Source organism: Pleurodeles waltl, chromosome 8, assembly GCF_031143425.1.
Source record: "Pleurodeles waltl isolate 20211129_DDA chromosome 8, aPleWal1.hap1.20221129, whole genome shotgun sequence".
Classification (NCBI taxonomy): domain Eukaryota; kingdom Metazoa; phylum Chordata; class Amphibia; order Caudata; family Salamandridae; genus Pleurodeles; species Pleurodeles waltl.
In genome coordinates, this window is record NC_090447.1 from 451,557,569 (window position 1) to 451,576,756 (window position 19,188).

The following is a 19,188-nucleotide window of genomic DNA, read 5'->3' on the forward strand; positions in this document are numbered from 1 at the left end:
CAGACTGAGTAAAATAGTGTAAGCACTATTTCACAGCAATTTTTACAGCACCAGGTCACTTATATATCACCTACATATCTAACCTTCAGACCCTGAAGGCTGCATAGTACCTGTGTGTGAGGGCACCCCCGCACTAGCAGAGGTGCCCCCATGTCGTCCAGGCCCATTTTCCCAGACTTCGTGAGTGCGGGGACGCTATTATAAGTGTTCACTACATATAGGTCAATACATATATGTAGCTTCACAATGGTAACCCCGAATATGGCCATGTAAGGTGTCTAAGAACTGGAAACTGTACCCCCATACTGATTCTGGTATGGGGGCAATTCCATGCACCCTGGGGGCTCCACCATGGACACCCAGTACTGCCAAACCAGCTCTCTGAGGTTTCCACTGCAGCCCCAGCTGCTGCTACCTCACAGACAGGCTTCTGCCCTCCTGGGTCTTGGGCAGCTCAATCCCAGAAAGGCAGAACAATGCATTTCCTTTAGGAGAGGGGTGTTACACCCTCTCCCTTTGGAAATAGGTGCTACAGGCATGGGAGGGATAGCCTCCCAGAGCCCCTGGAAGTGCTTTGAAGGGCACAGATGGTGCCCTCCTTGTATAATCCAGTCTACACTGGTTCAGGGACACCCAGTCCCTGCTCCGGCACGAAACTGGACAAAGGAAAGGGGAGTGACCACTCCCCTGTCCATCACCACCCCAGGGGTGGTGCCCAGAGCTCCTCCAGAGTGTCCCCGGGTTCTGCTATCTTGTTTTTGGGATGGTCAGGGAACTCTGGAAGCATCTGAGTGGCCAGTGGTGACGTCAGAGGCCCCTCCTGATAGGTGCTTACCTGGTTAGGTGACCAATCCCCCTCTCAGGGCAATTTAGGGTCTTTCCTCTGGGTGTTTCCTCAGATTCGGATTGCAAGACTCCAGCAGGAATTCTCTGCAACCTCTGCTTCACCTTCTACTGTCAGATCAACTGCAGAACTGCTCCAGGAATTCTACAACTGCAACAAAATATCCAAGAAGGCTAATGCAACTCTGTAACTTCAGCTCCTACCAGCAACTGCAACAGTTTCCAGGTTGTGCACACTCCGACGACTGCCTCTCTTCATCCTGCACCAGAAGGACTGAAGGAATCTCACGTGGAGTGATGGTATCACTTCCCTGCTTCAGCAGGCACCTCTCTGCAGTGACGACCAGTACTCTGGGTCCCCTCTCCTGACAACGGGCGTGGATCCTGGAACACAAGTGGTAGACTGAAGTGACCCTGACTGTCCAAAGGTCCCACTGTCAAAATTTGGTGGAGGTAAGAGCTTGCATCCCCATGCCAGACAGTACCCCTGTGCACCATGTGTTTTGCAGCTCCTAGGGCTTCTGTGCACTTCTCCAAGGAATCCTTGGTACACAGCATAGCCCAGGTCCCTGGCATTCTATCCTGTGATGCTCAGCTCCCTGAGTTGTTCTCCTGTGGCATGGGATCCCCTTGTGTAGTGCTTCGATGACCTCCACTTTTCCTGGGAGTCTTGTGGGTACTGCCTGGTCTTCTGAGTGCTCTCTGAAGTGCTGAGAGCCCTCTCTGTCTCCTCAGTCTGAGTTGAGACCTCCAGGTCCCTCCTGGGACCGGGTAGGGCCTTTTCCCACCAAATGTGTCTCTTGTGTGAGCCAAGGCGTGTTGGCGGAATCCAGCGATGAAACCCAGCCTGCATTCATCTCTTCGACGTGGGACATCTCTTGCACCAAGCAGGAAATTGCAGCTGTCTTCTTTGGTGCATCTCTGACTTTTTCTTCCAACCGGAGATTCCACTTTCGCACCTTCATTCAGGTTAGCAGGGGATCCTGTTACTCCTGGTCTCTTCAACTGTTCTTGGACTTGGCCTCTTCTATCCACAGGTGTTCAGGTCTAGAAATCCATCATTGGTGTCTTGCAGTCTTGCTTGGTTTTTGCATAATTCTTTACCATGACTTCTAGTGTGTTCTGAGGAAACTTGCTGTACTTTACTCCTGCTTTCCTGGGCTCTGGGGTGGGGTACTTTACTTACCTTTGTTGTTTTCTTACACTCCCAGCGCCCTTCTACACACTACTCTTGCCTAGATGGGAAACCAACATTCGCATTCCACTATTTTAGTACATGGTTTGTGTTCCATTGTAACCTATGGTGATGTTCACTATTTGCACTATTTTATGACTGTTTACTTACCTGATTTTGGTTACTAGTGCATATTGTATATATACTACTTACCTCCTAAGGGAGTATAGCCTCTGAGATAGTTTTGGCCTTGTGTAACTAAGATAAAGTACCTTTTTTTTTGGTAACACTGAGTATTGTCTTTCTTGTGTGTAAGTGCTGTGTAACTACAGTGGTATTGCAAGAGCTTTGCATGTCTCCTAGTTCAGCCTTGGCTGCTCTGCCTACAGCTACCTCTGGACACCCTGGCTTCTAGACACTGACTACATTTCACTAATGAGGGATAACTGGACCTGGTATAAGGTGTAAGTACCTTAGGTACCCACTACAAACCAGGCCAGCCTCCTACACACATGAAGGCAATAAAGGCAGGAATCCTGCCACAAACAGGGGCCCTTTTAAAATTTAAGAAGGTTTATGTGGGTTTTCACTGGTTCCTTTTTAAAAGCCTATGAATGTAAAATTCCTCCTCTGGCTCTGTATGGAATGGAGATTTTGTGCTTAGAATCCTGGTACATTTGGGCGCCAGTTGAGAGTGCAGCATTAAAGTGTGAGATTAGTTAGCTTCAGGGGACCGTGTTCCAAAGCATCCAGTGTGAATCACATCTTACATCTTCATACCACATGGCAGGCTCTCGACTTCTAAGTTTTGTAAATAATCTAACTATAGGTGAACATCCTACAAAAATATCTAAGCTATGTTGGGAGGAAATCCTTACCAGTGAAAGGAAACGGGCCACAGTTGTGGTTAAAAGAATAAATTAAACTAAAACAATGCGTAGCTCATTTTGAACTGTAGAAATGTGGGTGCAATTTCCAAACAAATTTACCTTGAGAGACTCTACCCTTCAAGTATCCCAAAGGTTGGATATATATTATTTACTCAACAAACCTTCTCTTATGCTTACACTCAATACCTTAGTTCAAGCAGATCTGTTTCCACATATAACAATTTTACCAGATCCCAAGCTACATATACCAATTCTTAAAATGTGGCTTGCTTGTAATCTGATTGTCTCTAGACCAGAATGGTATAAAAAGAAGCAGGACAAAAATGGTGTGTGTCAGTGTTTTTCAAAGATGAATTGTTCTATATATCATGTTTTATTAATTGCCCCTTTTACATACTTGCTTGTAGAAAGTTTTTAAAATCAATTCTTAAATATATCAGACACAGTCAAGAAACTAGGCATTTGCACTTTTGGGTAATAAGCAAATTTTTATAAAATATAGAATCGCGACCAATTGCAATTTCTAAGTATTAATTTTCCCTGTATTAGTATGGGGATGATTTGTTTTGTCTTCTTTTTATTGTATTGTATTTTTAGCGTTCTTTAAGGACATATGTACCAATAAACGTATCTATATTTAATAATAATAATACCTCTAAACAGAGCAGGCAGGCCATGACTTTAGAAGACAGGGAACTCCTCACAGTTTGTGCCGAGTACCCGGTCCTTCAAAGTCTACATAAGGGTCTTAATACAATTTCACAATTAAAAGATGCATAGAATATCCACTAAGCAAATGCAATATCACTAGAAAGAACTACTTTGGAATCAGATTTTGGAGAATGTCCAGACAAACTGTGCAATTCTGCACGGGATTAGATGAAGATCAGCATTCAATAGCAAGAAAATAGCAATGGATACAGGGCTGGGCAGCTACTTACCAATGAAAGCCGTTACAAGCAGGGTCGTCAAAACCACAAACATGTTGCTGTTTTTTGTCCTGGAGGCCATAGGAGGAATCTGGAGAGAAACATCAAATGTATCAACAAAATCAGTATTATTTTCCAATGCCCTACAAATTTTAATTCAAGGTTGCTGTAATGGAAAGCACCACAAAAAGGCATGTTGAAACTAATGATTGCTTAATCTTGGCCTTCATGGTTACATATAACGAAGGGCGTGTAAACAAATTCAATTTTTTTAATATATTGTGGATTGTATTTTCTAAAGGCTTTGAACTTTTCACATAAAAGCATATTCTTTGATGTACTTGCACAGCAGTTCCTGCCCAAAGCTGTCTTTCAAGAATATCTTTACAACCTCAGACCTTTACAATGGGCATGGTAACCTCAATTTCCTTAATGCTCTAGCTTAAATGGATTACAGTGGTACTCTAATGAACGTGACAACAGCAAAAAAAATAAAGAAAACCACAGCAAGCCTTATTTACACTAGCTTAGCAAACAACTGCAAAGGCAAAATTAGATCCTCATACATTTGCCCTAACAAATATTTTAGCTGTGAAACACTGCATCAACTCACTTTAAAAACCAAATTGCTCACACTCACCATCAGTCATTAAAATAGTTCAATTTGTTCATTGCCAAAATGCACAAGATCAGTGTGAACAAACTCAAGTAATATTCCATCCCCTCCTCCTGGTGGTATACACAGTGATATACATTTCTCCAAACTGATCTGCTTTCTCTGCTAAAATGTATTAAACAATATTTTAAAAAAAGAAAAAAACGTACTTGCTCTGCTCCCGCGCCACGCCACTCCTCTTGCTCCCATCGCTGCAGGCAGGCACAGGCTCACAGCCTGACCTCCTGCCAATCCTGACACTGCTCAGAGCAGCATCAGGATTGAATGGGAGCACCCAGCCAGGGAGCTCACAGGCAGACTGGGAGCCTGTGCAGGCTCTCTTCAACACAGCAACTGTGTTGCTGGGCTGGAGAGAGACTACTGTGCATGTGTGTTTGGCCGGGCCGAGACAGCACGGCAAACATACATGTGCACTGAGGGGAGTGCACAGTGCATTCCCCCGACTGCACGTCACCCCATGGCCCTGCTCCTTTAACAAACAAAATGATAATAAACATGGCTCATTATTGTTTCGTTTGTTAAAGGTTTTGCAGCTTCTGCTGCTGGCGGCGTGGTAACGCTCCTCTGCCCTAACGTAGGAGCCATCCCTGGTTAAGAAACAAGCCTTGCCTACTCCAGTAACTGTACCTCTTGCCCAAACTCTGCTTCACAGACTATCATCATCAGGCAACAGGATAATTCTTGTTCAATCTATCAAACCTGAGGGTCACTTGTCACACAAGATTGCAGCGCTAATCCTTTCTGAAATTTTCAGGATAACAGCTGTTAGGGGGAGTTAATGCAGTGTATGGTGGTCTACCCAAAACTTCCTCAGTGCCATTAAAAGTGGAAAGTGGTTCTGTATTGCTCAGATTGCCTAGTCGCTGCAGTCAAGATTTTAGATTACAGCTGTTGATCACATTTTGCTAGCTATTTAAAGCATTCACATTAAATATGGAAAGCCTGATTTTTGCAAGGCATTCAAGATTGATGTCTGTCAGATTCACCTGACAGCTAGATACGTTTACATACCCATTCCTTTCCAGTTTCACCCAACCTGCATCTCCCACTCCATCCTCGCATGATGGCTCACCGAGTTAAATACTTGCCAATGACACCTAGTGTGATATGTGATTTGAAGATCATACATTGAAATCCTGGAAAGACTAACTCAGCATTGCAAGTTTGGTGAACTTAATACCATTAACTTAGGGACCTGTTGTTCAGAGTGATATGGAATGGAAGAAAAGTTACATAACGAAACGTGCATTGGCAAAGCCAATATGCTTCGCCTTTTGGATTTGCTAGTGAAAACCTTCTGGATGTGCCATTGCTTTTTGGCAATGCTGTTTAGTAGCTGCAAAAAGTAAAAACCTGTTATTGTCAATGTTGGCCAGCTAGAGTTGTTACTCAAAATAAGGCCAAGATGACACATTATCTGCAATAAACCAGAAGTAAACAATTGACTCAGGCCATTGGAGAGTTGCTTTTCAAAACCTTAATTGACCTAAACATAGTATTTTTAAGTATATATGATGAGGCACATTAATGAGCCTGTGTGTGTCATAGCCAAACACATGACTTAGCTTTCTAAAGGACTGGATGGTGCACATAATTCTTCTTTATGTAATATTAATTATATTAAAAAGCAACGACCTCGTGCCTCATGTGATGGTCCTGGACACTATAGCTTCTGCATAGAACAATTTAGGATACTCATAATCTTGTCACACAATAATTAGACTTGCAATGATGACTATAGCCTTGCACTGTAAACATGCACTGTGCAGTGCTCCGAAGTGAGAAAAGAAGAGGAAGGCTCTGTATTGACCCAATGGTAATATCAAGGGCTGTTACAAAAACATGAAATTATATGTTTACTTAAGTGTAAAGAATGAACAACATGGCTGACGTGATATTACACAATGTAACGCACATTTTCTGGTTCCATTGCCAACCAACCAGCATGCAAGTGTTTTATTAATACATGCAGCAATCCATGAAAACGCACTGCCAAGTTTCACATTTCGAAGTTGCTTAAATCACTCAAACCTATTAACTGCCGGTGCTCTGAAATGTCACTGTGGGATGCCCTTCCCCACAGTAGAGTAACAAGCAGGCATGAGCCCCAGTGCAAGCAAGGAAAATTACCCGTATACTGCCGTTGGGATAGTAAATGCAGTAATTATTGGAGTTCAGTGGGGCCCAGGGCTCTGGACCCTGGTGGCACTTCACCTGCTGCACCGATGGCAGCCACGCCCCTGCTTTCCCATTCAAACCCTTCAAAGGCATTTCAGAACTTAAATCTCAAGCAAATAAAGAAAGTAACGTTTGCATGGCTACACAGCCCTGATGCACCATAATGGATTGTAACTTGTTCCTTGTTGAGCAGATACCGGCCAAACACTGTAATAAATACATATATATATATTAGATATGCATGTATATATATATATATTCGCTGAAAACAAAAGTTTAAGTAATAATATAGTTAGGTGAAAATTTCAGGGACAATGGAACATTCTCAAATGTACAAAACCACTGAAATTCACTAGTTATTGTTACATCAAGTAACTAAAAATTGTGGCCTAACGTAACTATAAGTCACACCCCTCAATGCACACCTTTCTTATCAATAATTTAATTGCAGATGTTGCAGTGATATTATCAATGATGTCATGAGTGAGGCCAGGCCATGCGTCCATCCATCCCAGGCAGCCAACACCACACCGCACACAGCCTATTGGTGTAGCCCCTTCTCCCCAAGCCACTTTGGGCCCCGGAGCTTTCTTTTTTTATTAAGGGTAGTGGGGCACATGGTCCCCCTGTCCTAGCTAATAATTGTCCGAGGCACCCCATCCCTGGGGCCAAAACATATATGTTAAGGAGAGGGTGACACGTGGCCCCCTGAGCTGACAGGGGCCCTGGGGATTCTCATCACCCAGGGCTGAATTGCAATCAAAAGGGGAGTGGGGCCACATGGCCCCACTACTAGAGCCTTAAGAGGCCCTGGGGACCCCATCCCCTGGGGCTTCAATAAACTTAAAGGGGGACGAGGTGACCCCTCTCTTAGCCTATTGTGGCATCAGGAACACCATCATCTGGCACCTGTCTTACTTCTAGGTGGGTGCCCCAGTACGCACCCGGGGAACTCACCAAACAGCAACATGGAGGTGCAGGGGGAGCTGCAAAGGCCCCATGTTCCCGGCCACCTCCCCTCATGCTGCAGGAACCAGCATTGCTCCGACCTAGCAGGAACAGCTGTTTTTGTTTGCTCCCATCATGCAGGAGCAATGTGTGTTTCCCTGTCTGCAAGAACATGGACTGGGAAACAAAAGTCTGTTCCCACCTGGCGGGAGCATCTCTTTTCACTTGCACCGAGTGAGAGAAGATATGCCTCCCCTACCCAGGCTCCTTCAAGCAGGGAAGGCACGTTTGCTCCCATCCAGCGGGAGCTTAAAAAATGCTCCCGCGAGGCGAGAGCAGACATACGTTTTCATGCCCATGATAATGCGGGGAGGGAAACCACTGTGTTCCTAGGATGGGCTCCCCAGGGGATAGTAACTGAACCAGCATGGGAGGAGGGGGTAACTGGTTCCATTACAGTCTTGGGGAGGTGGGCCACCTGCTCAACCTCCCATAAATGAGGTTTTCTGCCATTCTTCCTGGGCCCAGGCCCATCCTGGAGAGGGTACTTTTGGCAGTTGCGTGTGAGCCAACATTTTTTAAAACATTTGGTAGGGAAACTTTTTTTGACCCTAGGCATACTGAGTCACGGTATCCTTACCCACCCTCTTATGTCATTTTTTATATTTTTCTAGGACTCAGGGCATCGTTGTTGATGTGGCAGCAGCCAATCAGACCTCAGCATGAGACCTGTCTTATCGGCAGATCCTCTGTACTGTGAAATTTACAAAGTTTTCAAGCATTAATTACTCAAATACTGCTGAAAAGATTTTCCCCAAATCACAAAAAAGCATGCTTTCTGGACCACGATATAGCTTTCTGCTAAATTTTGTGTAAATCTGTTCAGCATTTTTTGTGGTATCACCGCGAAACTTTCCAGGGAGAATTTGAGACGGATGAGAGTTTTTCGGGAAAGTTTTGGGAAGAAGTTATTGGGAAAACAACAAAAAAACAGACCTAACTATAATCACCCAGTGGCCTGCAGTGGCTGCAGGGGGTGCCTGGTCAGGCCTGGGAGGGACTGGAGGTCAAGCTGATGCCCCGCCTGGGGCACCATACTGGACTGGGGCAAGGGCACTGTCTCCCCTTGTTATGGGGTGCACTTTCTGGATCCCAGGACCCTTTTTCCTCCTACCCCCAGCTTCATACTGCCGGGGACGCTGAGGGATATTTCCTTTTGGGGGGCAGTGAATTCACCTCTTTGTGGGGGATTTTCTTCCCCCATTCCTGCTGTTGGCTTGTTAAACTGGTGATTGCTGGTGGCACTGGGGACCTTATTGCGACAAATGTGAAGACACGCTACCAGCTCAAGGCCATGGAACTTCTTCCTTCCAACCACTCTTGATGCTCAGCCAATGGAAAGAAAGACCTGCTTCTCCGATGCCAGCACAGACAACCGCGGACCAGTACATGACAGTGGCTTCCAACTCTACGAGGGCCACCGGCAACTCCCTGGCACTGCAGCACAGTCTCGCCCAGTCCAACCTCGCCATGATCCTTTAGGCAATCCAGGACTCTCTGGAGGCAGTGGAAAGGAAAGTGGGGGAGGTGAAAGTGGACATCTCTTTCTTGCGCCAAGATCGCAGGAATGCCACCACCTGAGTCACTGAAGCAAGAGTAGAGTGCACTCAGTCGACCGCCGTGCAGGAGCAGCACACTGAAGAGACAGAGAATAGGTCACGCAGGAATAAACTTCGGTTGGTTGGATTCCTTGGGGCTCAGAGGCCTCAGACACAGAGCAATTCTTAGAGTGCTGGGTACGGTTCTGAATCCCTGAGGACAAACTGTCAACATGGTTTGCCATGGAGTCTCCACACACGTCCTTGGTCCAGAGACTCCCCCCGGGCCCCATCATACATGCTCGTTGCCTGGATTCTTTTTTTTAAACTCTTTTTATTTAAGAAAAGCTCAGGATATTACAAACATATATTCACTATTGCAGACAGACACAGAACACAATGATAGCAACATTGATTATCAATTGTTTCAAAATCCAACTATCAATCGTTCTACGGCCCCAAAACAGAGGACTTGAAGCATGACATCAATGGTGTGACTCCCCAAGCTAATGTGAATTTGCATTATTATGGCCCAGCAGTTGTGCTTCCTCTGGTGACACACCAGGGTCCTCAGATTTTCCCATTTTATGGGACATCCCCAACTCTGGTACACCACTCTTTCTACCCTTTGACAGCAATATAGGTTGGATTCCCACTCCTCCAAAGTCAGAGCCATGGCTTTACCCCAAGTAATCGCTATATTATGTTTGGTAACCCCAATTGCTAAGACTGCCCAAATTTTGGAATATTTTGGTATTAGATCTTCCCTGTTATTTGCAGCAAGATCCATCCGTCAGATACAGGGATTGTGGTTCCCAAGGTCTGAGAATTGCCTGGATTCATAACCATTGGGACACCATCCTCAATGATGCCCGGGCACTCCCTGACCTTTATTTTTAGGCTTCTCGGCAAATGATTTTTCCTAACTATACATGAATGGTCCAACAGCGTAGACACTCTTTCAATGATGCTAAACAGAAGATCAGTGCTCTCAATTTCTAGTATATGCTCCTTTTCCTGGCAAGACTTAACTCTAAAACTTATTACTTTGAGTCTCTGAAACAGGCCTGGGAATGGGCAGCTGAGAGGCTTGTGCTATGCCGAGCAGATGACATTGCTGTGTACATTCCCATGGCTGTCAGGAGCTCTCCCCACCTCCCTCCAAAATCCTCCAGGAAGAAAAGGCACAATCTCATGGCCATCGGAGCCGCCCCATGGCCAGTGAGACTACTTTGATGAAGGGCAACCTGTTGTCGGTGAGGGGAATGGATCGGAGTGGCTGGGAATGGGCAGCTGAGAGGCTTGTGCTATGCAGAGAAGATGTCATTGCTGGCTACATTCCCATGGCTGCCAGGAGCTCTCTCCACCCCCTCCAAAATCCTCCAGGAAGAAAAGACACAATCTCATAGCCACCGGGGCCACCCCATGGCCAGTGAGACTACTTTGACGAATGGCAACCTGTTGTCCGTGAGGGGAATGGATCGGAGTGGCTGGACTGTACACCAGAGCGCTTCCCTGCCCCGCTTGAACTTTTTACTGGGCGGTCAGGCTGAACTGCGGGCTGTCCGCTCTGGTAGCTGTTGCTCCCTTTTGGGAAGTGAGGGGTGCACTTATTTGATGCATTGGTACATGTGGCGGGTTGATATGTGTTCCTGCAAGCGAGGAGGTCTTTTATGGTTTGTTATGTTATTTGTTGTGCTTGTTGTTATGCTTTGGCATACACCAACAAATGCTTACAGGGTAGAAGTATGGGGTTGTGGAGTAGGTGAATGAGGAGTTATGCTACGTTGTGTTTGTTTTGCTCTGCAGTCCTTATGTCAAGGATGCCTCAACCATCTACCCTGCCTTCATCCCTACTGTGGTGTCCAACCCAAGATCGTCCTGACATGGGTAGATCCTTGCGGTGTCCCTCTGGCACTTTCTGTTCTGTATTCACCCAGTCCTTCCCATCACTATGGGTACAATTTTGTCCTGCAATGTGAATGGCCTGTTGGATTGCATCAAGTGCACCGCAGTTCCTCATTGCGCTAGGTTCTTTCAGCCCACCGTCTTTGCGTTGTGGGAAACTCACCTATTGGGGGAGCACTGCCCGTTGCTCCGGCACTACGGCTACAACAGCATCTATCACTCTGGGTTCACCAAGTGGTACAGTGAATTGGCAATTCTCCTCCACAGGGGTTTCCCCCTTGTGGTCATCAGTAGTTACTCAGACCCCCATTGGAAGTATATCAGGGTGGAGGGGACTCCTTCAAGGTAGATAATATAACTCTCTGTCCGTCTATGTGCCAAACAAGCTGCTTGCCCCCACGTTGGCCTCCCTGTTTCAATACTGTTGGGCTTCCACACAAGGGCACCACTGTTGTTGGAGGGGATATAAATGCAGTTCCTGATTCAGAGCTAGACTTCACTGAATCTCCAGGGATGGGGCGTCAGTCTCACTTCCACCAGCTGTGGGTGTGAATTGACTCCCTTGTGCTCTGCGGCGTGTGGGGGACATGGTACTCTCATGCTTCCATGTATACCCACACCTCACCAGCCACAAGGCATCATCACAGATTGACTTCCTGTTCCTCTGGGTCACGGGAGATGTCCCGGGTTGGCATCCTTTTTCGGGGGATTCCTGACCACTCGCAACTCCATCTCCATATGGGAGCCTCAGATCATGCCAGGAGGCCATGTATTGTATTGTATTGTATTGTAATCGTATTTATATAGCGCTTACTACCCCTGACGAGGCGTCGAAGCGCTTTTCGATGAGTAGCACGCTACTCTGGAACCCAACAAGAATTAGTGATGGATTACTATCATTTAATAATGAGTACAGTTTTAGTATTATTATGAGTTCATTTGAGCCGCGGATATGAGAGTTTGTTAGTTAGATTGACTGGAGTAATGGAGGGGTGGAGGAGGAAAGAAATCCAGAAGTGTTAATTGGGAGTATATCCTTAATTTACTCAATCCAAAGGCTTGGGATGAATAAAGGGGGGTGGAGGGGGGAAGAGTATGTGGAAGGGTTAGGGAGAGCATAGTAGCAGGGTGAGATGAATGCAGGAGAATTTAGTAGGGTTGTGTGGGAGGTCACAGAGGTAGAGTGAGGTTTGGTGAGTTAGATGAGGTGGAGGGAAGAGCTTAGGCAGAGATATTTAGGAGATGAAAGTGGTCGAAGGGATTTGGGATGAGTCAGAGTGAGAATGGAGGATAGTTTGATAGAGACATGACATAAGAGTGGTGAAAAATGAGAGCAGAAATTCATAGATATCTAGTATAACAACCCAAAAACCAGGAGCCATGCAATGATCCACAAACATGCCAAGCACAGAAACAACATATACACATACATACACATATATATATATTTATACACATACACACATGAATACACACACACATGCACATACAATACATAATTAGAATCATGGGTAAAAAATACTTAGTCAGACAGGTTTAAAAAGAGTGTGTGTGTATTTTATTGTTATGACAGTAGCAATACATATTTTCCAAAGAAACTATAAATAAATAGAAATATACATATAATCTGAAAAAATATTTATCCACATAGGCATATGCAGTTCATAGTTGTTTGAAAAGGGTGGTTATGAAGGAAAGAGCCAACTCTTGAGTAGTTTTCTGAAAACAAGAAAGTTATCTGTGGCTCTTATAGTTGGGGGTAATGAATTCCATAGTTTGGCTGCTTGGACGGAGAAGGATGTACCACCTACAGTCTTTTTCTTGTATGGTGGTGTTCTAAGGTGGGGTGCCAGTCTTGAGCGGAGGGTTCATTGTTGGATGTATTTGGTCATTTTCTTTCTGATAAAAAGCGGTCCTGTTCCATGTATAGCTTTGTGGGTGATACAAAGCAGTTTGAAAGTGCATCTTCTGGCAACGGGTAACCAGTGTAGTGCTCTCAAGGCAGGGGAGATGTGGGCTTGCAGCTTTATACGTAGTAGTAGCCTGGCTGCGGAATTCTGGATACGTTGTAGTTTTTTCATAACAGATAGAGATGATCCATGGTAGAGGCTATTGGCATAATCCAGTTTGGATAATACAAGCGAGATAGTAGCTTGCACCTTGTGTGGAAATCCGAGGTGGGGGAAGATGCATCGTAAAGTCTTTAAGGTGATGAAGCTTGTGCGTGCTAATTTGTCTACTTGGGCATTCATGGTTAGCTTGGAATCCATGGTGATTCCTAGGTTTTTCACTTCCTTGGATAATTGAGGAGGTGGTCCGAGATCTTCAGGCCAGACGCACAGATGGTCATAATTTTTCCAGTCACCACATATGAGTATTTCTGTTTTGGCGGTATTTAGTTTGAGATGGCTCCAGGTCATCCACTGATCAACGGCTCTGAGGCAACTGAAGATTTGTGAGTTTTCAATGTTTTTGGGGTCTTCTAATTGAAGTAGTATTTGTGTGTCATCTGCATAGTTGTAGCATGTGAGATGGAAATCATTGATCAGTTCTGGTAAAGATATCATGTAGATGTTAAAAAGCAAAGGTGAGATGATTGACCCTTGGGGGACCCCTGTTTTTGTGAGGTAGGGTTCGGACGAGAAGGGGGGCGAGTGGACGATATTTGCTCTTTTTTGGAGATAGGAAGTAATCCAGTCGAGAGCAATCCCTTGTATGCCGGCTTCATGTGGTGCTTAATGGGTGGCACTTCAATAGGGATTGTGCTGACTATTTAGAAACCAAGTTGCAGGCGTACTTTCAGACAAAACATGTGTCCATATCCTTGGTCACCACCGTCTGGACAGCCAGTAAACCTACGATAAGGGGTCTGGCGAAAGGCTATATCTGGGGTAAGGAGAAGCTTGTGCACGCTGTGACTGTTGAGTCTTGAATCCTTGCCTTGGATCACAAGGCACTCACTGAGATATCAGATGGACTTGCTCAATGTCTGGCAGTTGCCTGCGCTGAGTTGCACCAAGTCTCCCTGGAGGAGACCAGGCAATGTCGGGGAGGAGGTGTTTGCTGCTGTTTACTGGGAGTTGTATGCCCCTAAGCCTCAGACTCCCCGAAAGCTGGTGCACCCGCTGCTGGCTGGCTGAGATCCCTCTCCCAATGATCCCTCGCTAACTGGTCCATAATCTGGACCAGCCAATCACGGCTGACGAGATTGAGGCGGCACTCTCGGCCATGCACTCTGGTAAGATTGTGGGCCCTGACAGGCTTTCTATCAAATATTGTCATAGGTTTTGGTCCATTTTGTTCCTGCCTCTGCTAGAAATATATTCCTGAGTTTGCGTGGGCCCTCAACCTGCCCCCCCTGTTGTCTAGAATAAAGAAAGACCTTCAGCGATGGGGTTGTTTGCACATCCACGTCCCTGATCATGTGGTCCTCTTCAAAATGATGATGATATATCTTTTCCTTTATGTCTTCCAGAATTTTCTCCTCCCCATCACTGCCCAATGGTTTATGGTTCTTCACTCCATCATTCGACCCTTGCTTTGGGCTAGGGGTCAGCCTTGTATTTCCTTCGACAGTTGCCGACAGTCACCCTCTGATGGGGGTATGGAAATGGCAGACATGCACCATTACTACATTGACTCCCAAGTGATTGTGGTGAATGACTGCCTTATGTGGGTGGGGGTGACCCAGCATATCGGCCTGAGTTGGCCCTGTTGGGGCTTGACTGAATTATGGGCATCCTGTGTGGTTCCCTGATTCCCCGATCCCTTCCAGACATTACTAGTGCAGTCGCCTTGAGCTGGAGCATGGCATACCGCCTGACGGGCTGTGACCATAGATTGACCTGCATGTCCCCTCTGGGCACAGGGCTAGATAACACTGCAGGCCTGGACTAGTTTTCAAAATGGGACAGGATAGGGATTTCCCTGCTCGGGATGTCTGATCCAGGAGCTGTATGCTGACATTCCAAGCTCTACAGGAGCAATATCAACTTTCTAATTCTCAATTTCACAAGTACCTACAATGACAACATGTCACCGCAGCTCACCCCCTCTCGGACACTTCGATCCTGGACTTTAGTCCTCCGGAGGCTAAACTGTTGAGTGGAAGGCTTCCTCAGGGTGCAAACTCACAGGTTTACCTTCCCTGGTCATTAATTCCCCTGACTTGTTTGCGAGGCTGAAACTGAGTTGGGAGGCATGAGTGGGGGAACTGGAAGGCACTGACGAGAGGGTCGCCAGGATGGCCCCACAGGAACTGCCCATTTCCACACACCTTTGGTTGATCCAACTCAATTATTACCATCGAACCTATGTGACTCACCAGCAGCTCTAAAGGGTGAGTAGAATTTTGCAGGCCAAATGCTTTCACTGCTCTGCAGCGGACACAGACTTCTTTCACATGTTTTGGTCCTGCCTGGTGTTAGCCCCATACTTGCAGATGATAGAGTGAGAACTCTCATCAGTTCTCAACCCACCCTTGGATCCAATGCCGAGACTTGCCTTCCTTGGCCTGCCAGAGAACCTGGGGGGCCTGTGACGGGAGTGTGCCTATGTGGGAGTGGCCACACTTATTGCCTAGGAGTGGAATTCCAAGACCCTTCCTTCGTTGGCTACAAGCAGGCATAAACTGATTCGCCCAGAAGGAGAGGCCCATTAACTTGGCCTGGGGATGCCCACAGACACAAGGGAAGATTTGCTGCAAATGGTGGGGCTTTCATGGTTTGAGTTATATGATTAATAGGACTATGTGTGCGCACTGAGGAGGGTGGTCTGTGACTGAGTATGTGTGATGTACTGGTGTTCATGTTTTATGAACAAAATTCAAAAAAATGTGTTATCAAAAAATCCTTTTAATGATGATGGTTTGACATCTGTACCCCCTAAAACTATATTGTAGCAGTTGTGCTAAAATATTAAAAACTGGAGGGAAGGAGCTTGCTGTATGTCTTCAAAACTTTGACACAACTTCCTCTTCAGGCCTGCAGCCCCGAGCTTGGGGTGAAGAGCAGGCCTTTGTGAGATGGCATGCAGAATTACAGTACTGCAGGTCAGAGGTCCTAATATGAGTCTGAGTTCAGGGGACATTAAGCAATCCATCCTGCTCGGAAACGCTGCACAAGATGGCAGCAATCACTGACTTAGGCTTAGGAGCACTGAGCCTCTGATGCTGATGTCATACCATAAAATGGGAGAAAAGTGGTTGTGTTAGGGAGGAGAGGAGAGAAGAAAACTTTCAGCCTTTCAGTTCAATTGTTCCAAGAGAAGAACATGGGAGCAGTGTGCACATAGGTCACATACGAATGCTGGAAGGTCACACTGCCCTCAACAATGGCGTGGCCAGCCTCATGTTGGTGATCCCACTTCTGAAGAAAGACTAATTGAAAGAGGTGCATGTGAATCAGAGCATAGAAGTGATTTAGACCCGGAGTGGGCAAATCGTCCTGTTCATATTTGTGATCATTCTTGCATCCTACAGTGATCCCAAAAGATGAATAAAATATAAATATTGTGCACCAAAGAACAAGTGAGGAATTTTGCACCACGACGCCTATAAAAATCTGAAGTGATGGTCCAGAGGTGGCTGTATCTGCTGGGGAAATCCTGAGCCGGGGGCTCCACAGGGACCTGGAGGGATGCGCACCATGTGCCTAGGAGAAAAAGGAACTTGCGACCTCAGGTAATGACAGTCGATAAGGCTGTTCATCCTTTTGAAGAGAGGGCCTAGAGGTGTAGGTTATTTGAGGACAGCACTCCTGTATTGACAGCAAACTTGGAGTCAAAGATAGAATATTTAGAGAGGACCATAAAAGCCATCAATATCAGGATAGTGGGTGCACCCTCCTTCAAGAGTCCTGAAGAGATGAAGCCTGAGGTTAAACAGTTCCTTTAAACCGTGGTGTTAGGTTTCACCTTGTGCCTTGTGTATGATTGTGCATTTTGTTACACTCTCTTGACATTTCACACGAGACCCATGAGAATAAAGAGTTGGAAATGGGTACATTGGTCACCAGGCTGGGATACCTCATGTAACATCAACCAGTGACTGGAGTAGCATCAAAAAAGAGGGTTTGATTGGAATGACTCTGAGGTCTACAATTTTCCAAATTTCTGCCACCCTACCTTGATGGCAAGGCAGGATTGGCATGCTATTGAAAATGCTTGTCTCTGGGTCTGGAAGCCTTTTTGTGGATCCCAGCCAGATTCCCAGCAATAACAGCCTGTTACTTCCTGGAAACGAGGAGAAACAGGGATGAAGAGAACGGCGGGACGAGCAGTGCTCAAAACTAACTTGGAGGTGGTTTAAGGTGATACCTAGGACTGATGGAATCAAGTAGAATCCAGTGCTAGGTACTGTAGTCATCAGAGTTTTCCATCCCTCTATTGTGAATGGAATAACTTTACCTCTGCCGTACCTTATAAGAATACTGCACACTACCTGTTGCGTAAACTAAGGTTCTGGCTTTGGTCTACAAAGTTTGACTTTTCCACTCACGGATACCTGAACTTTGCACAGTGCACCTACACTTGAACATGAAAGTCCAGGTTTTACAATATCCTATTCAATACACTTATTGATGTGTTTTCTGTGCTTTCTGGATTACTAACAGACCCCTAAAGAGGGCTCAGGGACCCAGTAGTAATTCAAACCCAATTTTATAAACAGAATACCACACACAAGTACTGCACTAACAAAATGCACTTTATGCTTCCAACTGTTTATTTCAACAGTCTCATCGTGTTGCTTAGAACATGAAAAATAACCACACAGAATAATAACAATACAGCACTAAAGCATGTCTCTAACAACGAGAATAATATGAACATTTCTAACATAGTTGGAATGTCATTTGTCAAACTAACACCCTAAGGACTACTTCTATGTGCTATATTTTGAGAGCATGGAGTAGCTTAACTTGCATCTAGATATTCTTGGAATTCAGCACACTTCATACCTGTTTACAGCAAGTAGCAGTGATTATCAGAACACCAAGAGTGAATGTTCCCTCCAAAGAAAAAGACACAACAGCTGGACTTAGCCAATTTCTTCTCTGAATCGGCTTACTATCAGCAAAGGAATGGATGCTGTGGCCGTACAGCAGTCTGGCAATCTCTGTCAGGTTCTCTAGCAATATCTTGTGATAGTCCGGGGCCAAGTCCTCTCTGCCTCAATGCCACTTCATGAGGCTTTTATAATATTGGACACCACCCTTATCATACATGGGAAGCTTTATTGAATTTTCATTAAATTCCTGACATAACCTGTATGCATCGATAGGCTAGTCCCAAGACACACTAGTATAAACCAGTTTGGCAATAATATATCATTCAGGCTACATTATTTATGGCACTTTTGTTATCTGACCTTGAAATATTGATAACAAGGGACTTGTCCCAGACTGATGTTTCCTTAGATGTTTTATCAATGTCATTGTCTCTTTAAGTTGACACTTTCACAGGTTCTTCAAAAGGTAAGGACCTACAGTTTCTAGCTCAAAGGTAGACAGTTCAATGATCAAGAAGAAATTAGAGTCTCGGACTGCAAGAAATTGAATCTGGCCTTAAGGTCTATGCAACACACCGAGGAGTTCCTTTATAAGGTATTTTCACTAGGAGGTGAAAAACGTTCTAGCATCCAGTGTATTCCTTTTAATACCTCCTTACAAGATTAACTTCCCCCAAAAAAGCTTACTCTTTCATATGAAGGACCATGGTTGCAAATATGTAGTATAACTGTGGAATCTGTATTGCAAAATTAAACATTCGGGTAATAATTTGATTCAAAAATATTGTGTGCAATTGAATGTTAATTATGTAAGCCACGTGTCAACAAATTCAATATTTCATATGTAGTAATAATCATAGAGATTTGTGTTTTCATGTAATGAACAACAGAGATGCAAAATATAAACATATTGAAATAAATGGTTCAGTTCGGCTAATAAAGGTTCGTTTCTGTAAAATAGCTCAGAAGCGCTGAACAGTTCCTTGTTTTCAGCAGTTGTGATTCTGCTCAGTGACCTGTGTTTCACACTGTCTGCCA

The 19,188-nt window shown here is 45.2% G+C and overlaps 1 protein-coding gene across 4 annotated transcripts in view; it reads right to left on the reverse strand.

Moving 5' to 3' along the window:
* LOC138250027 (lysozyme g-like) overlaps positions 1-19,188 on the reverse strand; it is a 283,730-nt gene that overhangs the window by 222,844 nt on the left and 41,698 nt on the right. For all 4 annotated transcript variants that reach the window (XM_069204385.1, XM_069204386.1, XM_069204387.1 and 1 more), the window contains exon 2: positions 3,849-3,927. In XM_069204385.1, the coding sequence (XP_069060486.1) occupies positions 3,849-3,918 (70 nt within the window). In that variant the 5' untranslated portion in view covers positions 3,919-3,927. The remainder of the gene's footprint in view (positions 1-3,848; positions 3,928-19,188) is intronic.